This window comes from Loxodonta africana, chromosome 7 (assembly GCF_030014295.1).
Source record: "Loxodonta africana isolate mLoxAfr1 chromosome 7, mLoxAfr1.hap2, whole genome shotgun sequence".
Classification (NCBI taxonomy): domain Eukaryota; kingdom Metazoa; phylum Chordata; class Mammalia; order Proboscidea; family Elephantidae; genus Loxodonta; species Loxodonta africana.
This window is the reverse complement of record NC_087348.1, coordinates 22,902,789-22,910,836: the sequence shown is the minus strand read 5'-3', so window position 1 is coordinate 22,910,836 and position 8,048 is coordinate 22,902,789. Positions and strand designations below refer to the sequence as shown.

The 8,048-nt window shown below is 38.5% G+C and overlaps 2 protein-coding genes across 2 annotated transcripts; both read right to left on the bottom strand.

Moving 5' to 3' along the window:
• Window positions 1–1,169: 1,169 nt before the first annotated feature.
• Window positions 1,170–2,108, bottom strand: LOC135232046 (olfactory receptor 5D14-like). Its single transcript, XM_064289326.1, has one exon. The coding sequence runs from the start codon at window positions 2,106–2,108 to the stop codon at window positions 1,170–1,172; it is 939 nt and encodes a 312-aa protein (XP_064145396.1).
• Window positions 2,109–5,951: 3,843 nt separating this feature from the next.
• Window positions 5,952–6,893, bottom strand: LOC135232045 (olfactory receptor 5D13-like). Its single transcript, XM_064289325.1, has one exon. It carries the CDS (start codon window positions 6,891–6,893, stop codon window positions 5,952–5,954), a length of 942 nt encoding a protein of 313 aa, XP_064145395.1.
• Window positions 6,894–8,048: the final 1,155 nt, after the last annotated feature.

Here is an 8,048-nt window from a genome sequence, read left to right as displayed (position 1 = left end):
ACTGCTCCATAAGTCTTCCTAGCATTGTGGAAAAGAACTTGAATGCTGCTTCAAGTTAAAACAGAGAGGTTTAAGGGTTTAAAACAATTGCAGTTAGGGAATTCCATAGCTTATTGAAAATGGAACCAGGTGGTCCTGGAGCAGGTTCTTTATACATGTATTCTTATGGGCTAAAAAGAGGAACTAAACCATAGGGAGGGCAATTACAGGAAAGTCAATAAATATTGTAATAACCGCACTCTGGTTGGTTATTGATTATTAATAATATAGTTAGTGACTACAAATAGTTTCACAGGATGCTTACATGTATTTTCTTTGTCTGTCTTGCAAAAGTATCTTGGTAACAGCACCCAGACAGCACTCTTCCTGAGTACACGTGTTCTGAGGGGTGCAGAGAGTCACTTGGTTAAAACCCCTCGCAGCATACGGTTTCATATCCTTGTTTTGACCATCAAGGAAAAACATGTTTTTCCTCAAAAACACAGCTGTTAGTCTAGAAATCCAGATTAAAACTCGATAGCATAGCCAGCATATTATGCCTCTGTCTCACTGACTGCCCTGAAAGTTGTCTTTTCCTGAAACACTAGGCTCTAATCTTTACAGGAGTAGATTACCATATCTCTTCTCCCACAGAGCCACTGGTGGGTTTGAACCCCTGACCTTTGGGTTAGGGCTGAGTGCTTAACCATTGGGGTATATAGTATTGAGCAATTTAACCTCTGAGAGTTTTTGTTTCCTCATATATGAAACAGGATATTGATAGTATGCTCTGTTATGTAATTACTTGGGTCTTAAATGTGATAAAGCTTGTCAAAACTTAACTCAGTGTCTGTCACATAAAAAGCATCAAAGAAATATGTTATTATTAGTAATAGTATCATATTATTATTATTATTGCTATTTGTCTTTATTGTGATTTGCAGTATTTGGTTAGTTTTCAGAAAATTTGAAGAAGCAGATAGATACTCCATGGATCAAAATCCTGTGGAATTCACTCCAGAATTAAACTTCTTTGGCATATTCAAGGGATTTGAACTTCTCAATTCACAATATATTAACATGACAAACATTCATAAACATCTCGTACAAATACATCCTACAGATTTTAGAAGCATTGTAGGGTCTGGTCCAGTTGCTCATTGGGACTCCAACCGTGTTTTGAGTTTGGTTCAGTGAAATAGGGCTTTTGCACCTATTAACTTCCATAAGGCATCTTTCACATCTTTGTTCCTCAGGCTGTAGATGAGGGGGTTCAGCATGGGGTTGACCACTGTGTAGAATACAGAGGCCACTTTCACTGTCTGCCGAGAGTGTTTGGAGTTAGGCACACAGTAGAGGGAAAGGATGGTCCCGTGAAAGATGGTGATGGCAGTCAGGTGGGAGGCACAGGTGGAGAAGGCTTTGCGACGTCCACTGGCAGATCGGATTTTTAGTACAGTCACAAAAATAAAAACGTATGAAGTGAGAATGATTAGTAGTGTACTCACCTCATTGAAGGTGGCAAACCCAAAAAGCAGAAGGTGAGGAATGCGTATATCAGACCTAGAGACAGCTATGAGAGCAGTATACTCACAGAAAAAGTGGTTGATTACATTGTGTCCAGAGAAGTCTAGAAGGAGAGCATAGCAAAGGAGTACCAAGGAGACAAACATTCCCCACAGATATGAGCCAGCCACCAGCAGGGTACAGAGTCTTTGTGACATGACCACTGTATAGAGCAGAGGATTGCAGATGGCCACAAAGCGGTCATAGGCCATCACTGTCAGCAGAAAGGACTCAGTCACCACTGCAGTGCAGGACAGGGAGAACTGGAGCATACAGCTAAAGCAGAAGATGCTTTTATCTGCCATGACCAAGTTTTCAAGCAGCTTTGGAGTAACGATAGAGGAGTAACAAAAATCAACAAAAGAAAGGTGACTAAGGAAAAAGTACATGGGGGTGTGAAATTTGGGGTTAAGCTTGGTGATCACTATCATCCCAAGATTCCCTACCACGGTCACACTGTACATGATCAGAAACACAAGGAAGAGAGGAATCTGAAGCTCTGGGTAATCTGTGAATCCCAAGAGGGCAAAGGTTGTCTCCACACTCAGGTTTCTTTCAGCCATCACTGTACTTCCTTTGAAGGGAAAGGGGTGGGAGGAGAGTGTTGTTCCTGTCAAAGGGGAAGGTTTATGGGGGTGAATGACAAATATGTTTTGTTATGGTAGAGAAAAGAAAGTGAGAATAAAGAGTTATTGGAACTAGTTCTCTCCATAAGGAACATGCCTTATGCAAATAGCTGCTATGTGTATGCCAAACCAAGCTGATGTCTAAAACATTTACGAATTTCCATTGCCCTTTGAAATATTAGAATGAGGGTTTCCGCAGAAACACTTGTGATACTGAGTGTGTTGGAGTTATATTCACATGTACATTAGCTTTTTCCTTGCATGCACAAGTACCATCAAAGGCCCATAACTGACACTAAGCAAATACATACATACATATAGGACATACATACAGTACATAAGCTAGCTAGGTTCTGTGAAAAAAATGTAAAATGTTTGTCTCAAAGAATAAAATATACTGCTGCTATATTTTGCCTGTATTCTCAAATCAATTAAAATATTTAAAGGAATATGCTTGTATTTTAAGGAGAAAATGAAATACTAAAGAACCTAGGAAAAAAGCAGTGCAATTTCATTAGCACTTTTTATTCCATGAAGGCTACTACTCCTTTCGAATATCTTGATTGCCCAGTGGTTGGGGCTAAGGGGGATAATGACTTCCTTTTGACATGAGTGGAGTGCCCACTTTATTAGGGTTTATGCCTTAGCTTGATGTAAGGCTTATCTTCTGTTACAACACAGGCATTATATATACATACATACATACTTACATATATACACACACACACATATATGAGGAGCCCTGGTAGAGTAGAGGTGGCACGGTAGTTAAGAGTTTGGCTGCTAACCAGAAAGATGGGCTGTTTGAATCCATCAGTTGCTTCTTGGAAATTCTATGGGACAGTTCTACTTTGTCCTATAGGGTTGCTATGAGTCCAAATCAACTGGATGGGAATAGGTTCAGTTTTGGTTTGAGTAGAGTCGTGGTTAAAGTGTTCGGGTGCTAACTTAATGGTCAGCGATTCAAAACTCCAGCTTCTCCATGGGATGAAGATATACTTGTCAGCTTCCATAAAGATTTACAGCCTCAGAAATCATATAGGACAGTTCTACTCTGTCCTATAGGGTTGCTATGAGTTGTAATTGACTCAACAGCAGCTGATAAATATATATATATATGTGTATGTATATGCACACATACATGCGTACATGCACACATGTATCATGTATACATGCACGTATGTATATATTTTAGCGGTTCCAAGATTTATCAAATTAGAGTTATAACAGGACTAACTAGAAAGTTATGTTTGCATATAAATTATAACTTGTTGACTCAATTCTTAGGAAAGTTTATATACCAATTTAAGGTGCATATAAAGAGGATAAGGATAAATATCCATTTTTAAGCAGAAAGTTTATTCTATTCTTTGTGAAATTGCTGTCAATGGATAATAAAGATAAATATTTCCATGTTAACTTCTCTCTTTAATATGATGGGGCTCAGACTTAGCAGTTACAGTGACTTAATATTGAAAGAAAAATCAGAGAAGACCACAGTTATCACATCAGGAAAATAATATTTTCACCGGTTCATTAAAAAACCTGAGGTAACTCACCTGCTGCGGAGAAACAGTCCACCACTGTCCTGTTTCTCTGTAACCCGAGTGTTTCGGGAGCACTGCAGCTATTATGTCTACCTCTACAGCCCTTGGGACTCCAACTCTGGGGAATCACTAGCATCTGTGTCTCAAGACAATTAATGAAGGCAAGTGTCAGGTTCTTTGTACCATTGCTAATGACTGAAATTTCCTTGTAATCGCATAGAAAAGTTGCAGCATGAAGTTGCCTACCAGGCTTTATTTGCACATTACTAAATGTCCTATGGAATTAATAAAACTAAGCTAAGGCAGGATTTCTCACATCAGAGATCCTTGCCACATCTATAATACAATTGCATAGAATTCTAGGTTATGAACTTTCCTAGGACCAAATCAGAATTCCTAGGAATGGGACACAATCATACACACATTTAAGAAGGAGCTTGGGTGACACGTATAAACATTGAGGCGTAAAAACCACTGCTAAGTGCTAAAATCACATTGGTAAGATGGTAAGATCTGGTGCTTTTTTTTCCTTTAACAATCTTGGTGGCATAGTGGTTAATAATTTGGCTGCTAACCAAAAGGTCAGCAGTTCGAGTCCATCAGGTGTTCCTTGGAAGCCCTGTGGAGCAGTTATACCCCATCCTATAGGGTCGCTATGAGTCAGAATTGACTTGACTGGCAACAGGGTTTTTTTTTTTTTTGGTATTTTTTTTTTTTAATAGTTTTAACTCACTCATCCATTAAGTCAACACATGTTTTAATATCTTATCATGCTGATTATTTTACATTTGCCTCTACTTGTCCATTTTCTTCCTCTTTCAGTGTGTTCCTTTGCTCTGATATGTATGATATCAGAAGGTTGATATCAACATTTAAGGTTCTATGTCTTTAGCAGCTGGTATTCTTTCTAAAATGATGTTACTAAGAGGCTATTGGTGTTAGGAAGGAGAGAGTTTGACACATCAGACTATGAGATTCATAATTATGATTTTTAATTTTTGTTCCCTTGGTTACCCATCAGGACCGTCACATAAAAATCAACATTTTGTCTTCACACTCAGTGATATCATATTTACCATCACTTCCTGTACAATAACAAACATGTGTGCGGCCTTGGGGTAAAAGGAATAAAGAACTGGGTTGTTAAGGATAGTGCCTCCAGACTCTTATCGCTAATTCTTCTATATGCATACCCCTAGTCAGTTATAATTTTTCAGAATTTCTCTGTAACTATGACACCCATATTGCTTAAGTCGGATTGAAGAATGTTTTTTTGTTTTAATCATTTACGATGTCAGTATGTGAATCAAGGAATTTGAGTTTTACAGTTTGATGTTTACTTATTGTATTAGTTTCATAGGACTGCCAAAAGAAATCACCACAAGCTTCGTAGCTTAAAACAACAGAAATTAATTTGTTTGCAGTTCTGGAAGCCAAATGTTTGAATTCATGGTACTGGCAGGGACATGCTCTCTTTGAAGGCATTAGGAGAAAATTCTTCCTTGACTCTTCCAGCTTCCGATGGTTCCTTGTGTTCCTGGGCTTGTAGCAGCATAACTCCAAGTTCTGCCCCCATCTCCACATGGCCTTCTTCCCTATGTGACTGTGTCCTTGCTTACTTCTCATAATGAGATTCTCACTGGATTTATGGCCCAGCCTAAGAGAGTATGAAGGATTCCTGGTGGTGCTGCAGTTAAGAACATGGCCCAAAGGTTGGCAGTTTGAATGCACCAGCTGCTCTACAGGACAAAGATGTAGCAGTCTGCTTCCATAAAGATTACAGCCTTGGAATTCCTGTGGTGCAGTTCTACTCTGTCCTATAGGGTTGGTATGAGTGGGAATTGATTCCATGGCAATAAGTTTTTATTTTAAGGAGGTGTGATTGTATTTTAATCTTTAACTATGTCTTCAAAGACCCTATTTCCAAAAAGGTCATATTCTGAAGTTCTAGGTGAATATGAGTATTTTGGGAGGAGACATTATTCAATCCACTACACTTGATTCACTTCACATACGATTCAAGACTATTTTACTAAAGATTCAAGTGACTAGAAATCAAATTATCAGATAACTGGTATATTGCAATAGATGTAAAATTTAGATTAATAATAATAATAATATTAAAAAAAAATGGGTATATATTGACTAGATAATTTGAATTAGCATCTCTTCTAGGGACACTGAACAATATTCAACGTCATAGAGCAAATTCTCTCCAGAAATAAATCAATCTTCAAGATTGTATTGTGTAGCTCATTAACTTTCTGACAGTCTCCTTCACATCTTTGTTCCTGAGACTGTAGATCAGGGGGTTCAGCATGGGGATGACCACTGTGTAAAACACAGATCCTACTTTGACGATGAGCCATGAGGTTTTGGAATTGGGTACACAATAGAGGAAAAGGACAGTCCCATGGAAAATGGTGATGGCAGTCAAGTGGGAGGCACAGGTGGAGAAGGCTTTTCGGCACCCCCCATCAGAAGGCATTTTTATGACAGTAATGAAAATGAAAATATAAGTAGTGAGGATGATCACCAGGCTGCTCACCTCATTGAATATGGCAATGACAAAACAAAGCACCTGGCTGATATAGGGATCAGAGCAGGAGACAGAAATAATGACAGAGTGCTCACAGACAAAGTTATTTATGATAGTAGAACCACAGAAGGATAATGCCAGAAGAAAATAAGTGAGTGTCAGGGAAACAACTATACCCCATGCATAGGGCCCGGCCACTAATGATGCACAGAGCTCTGGGGACATGACAATGGTGTAAAGCAGGGGGTTACAAACTGCCACAAAACGGTCATAGGCCATCACTGCCAACATGAATGTTTCTGCAGTCGCAAATACACAAACCAAGAAGAACTGCATGATGCACCCTGTGAAGGAGATGGTTCTGTCTCCCACAACCAAGTTTTCTAATAGTTTGGGTGTAACTATAGTGGAGTAGCAGAAATCAACAAAAGACAAGTGACTGAGGAAAAAGTACATGGGGGTGTGGAGTTTGGGGTTGATCCTGATGATCACAATCATGCCCAGGTTCCCCACCACAGTGACCATGTAGATGGCCAGGACCACCATGAAGAGGGGCACCTGGAGGTCTGGGTATTCTGAGAAGCCCAAGAGGATGAATGTGGCTCCAGTACTCTGATTTCCTTCAGTTAACGCCATGATTGTTGCTAGAGAAATTCTGAAGTAAAGATAACAAAAATTAGTAACAATATTAATGATGATAACATACTTATATAACATTTACCATTTCAAACATTGAGCTAAAACCTCAAAATGTGTTAATTTACATCTCCAAGTAACACTATATACTATAAAACAAGTAGCCCCATAATTTCCATAAGAAAACTGAGGTATATGTAAGTTAAGGAGCTTGTTTGAGATTACACAGTATAGTCAATGATGAGCTGGATTTTGAACCCAGGAAATTGTTCTTGAATGACAGAACTTAAGTAGTTTTCTTCAGGATAGCAGTTTCGGAAAACATGTGCATTTCACCATTCTGCCATTCTAAAAGTTCATGTTTATTAATAGCACTAAGAAAACAATGAATGTAAATTTAGTGCTAAAAGAAAAATTATAAAGGTAAGATCTGGAGAGATAGGAGACATAAGACCACCATCATTAGAATACTGAGACTGAGAATCATAAGAGATAGCCTGGCTCAGGAAAACAGCATTTGTAAATGCCCACAATATTGTTTGAATTTTGCAAAAAATACATGGATGTTTAAGGGGGTATGCAGATTGCATATTGCTGTCGAGTCCTATTCATAGTGACCCTAAAGGACATAGTAGAATGGCTGGCACAGGTTTTCCAAGGCTGTAATCTTTAAGGAAACAAACTGCCCTATTTCTTCTGCTGTTAGGCTTGTGAGTTTGAACCACTCACTTCTCAGTTAGCACCCAAGCACTTAGCCACTGCTTCACCAGACCTGCTTAAAGGAGATATAGCCTTGTATATCTACAAGTTATTCTTTGATTTCTCTCCTGAATGTACAACATTTACTTTAGGGTTCTAAAATTAATGTAATACCCTGGTAAAAACAATGAGCTTACATTTTTTTGACATATTGCTCTTTTAGTCCTGTGTTTTCATTCTCATTTTAGTCCTTTCTTATTTAGTCATGTGATGCCCTTCGAATACTCATGTAGTCCACTTCCTCATCATTTTTAACTCTCCATTATTTATTTACTTATTTTTAACTGACAACAATACAGGAAATATGATCTCATTCAATTTTCATACCCAAACCAAAATCAAACCCAGTGCTGTCGAGTCGATTCCAACTCATAGAGACCTACAGGACAGAGTAGA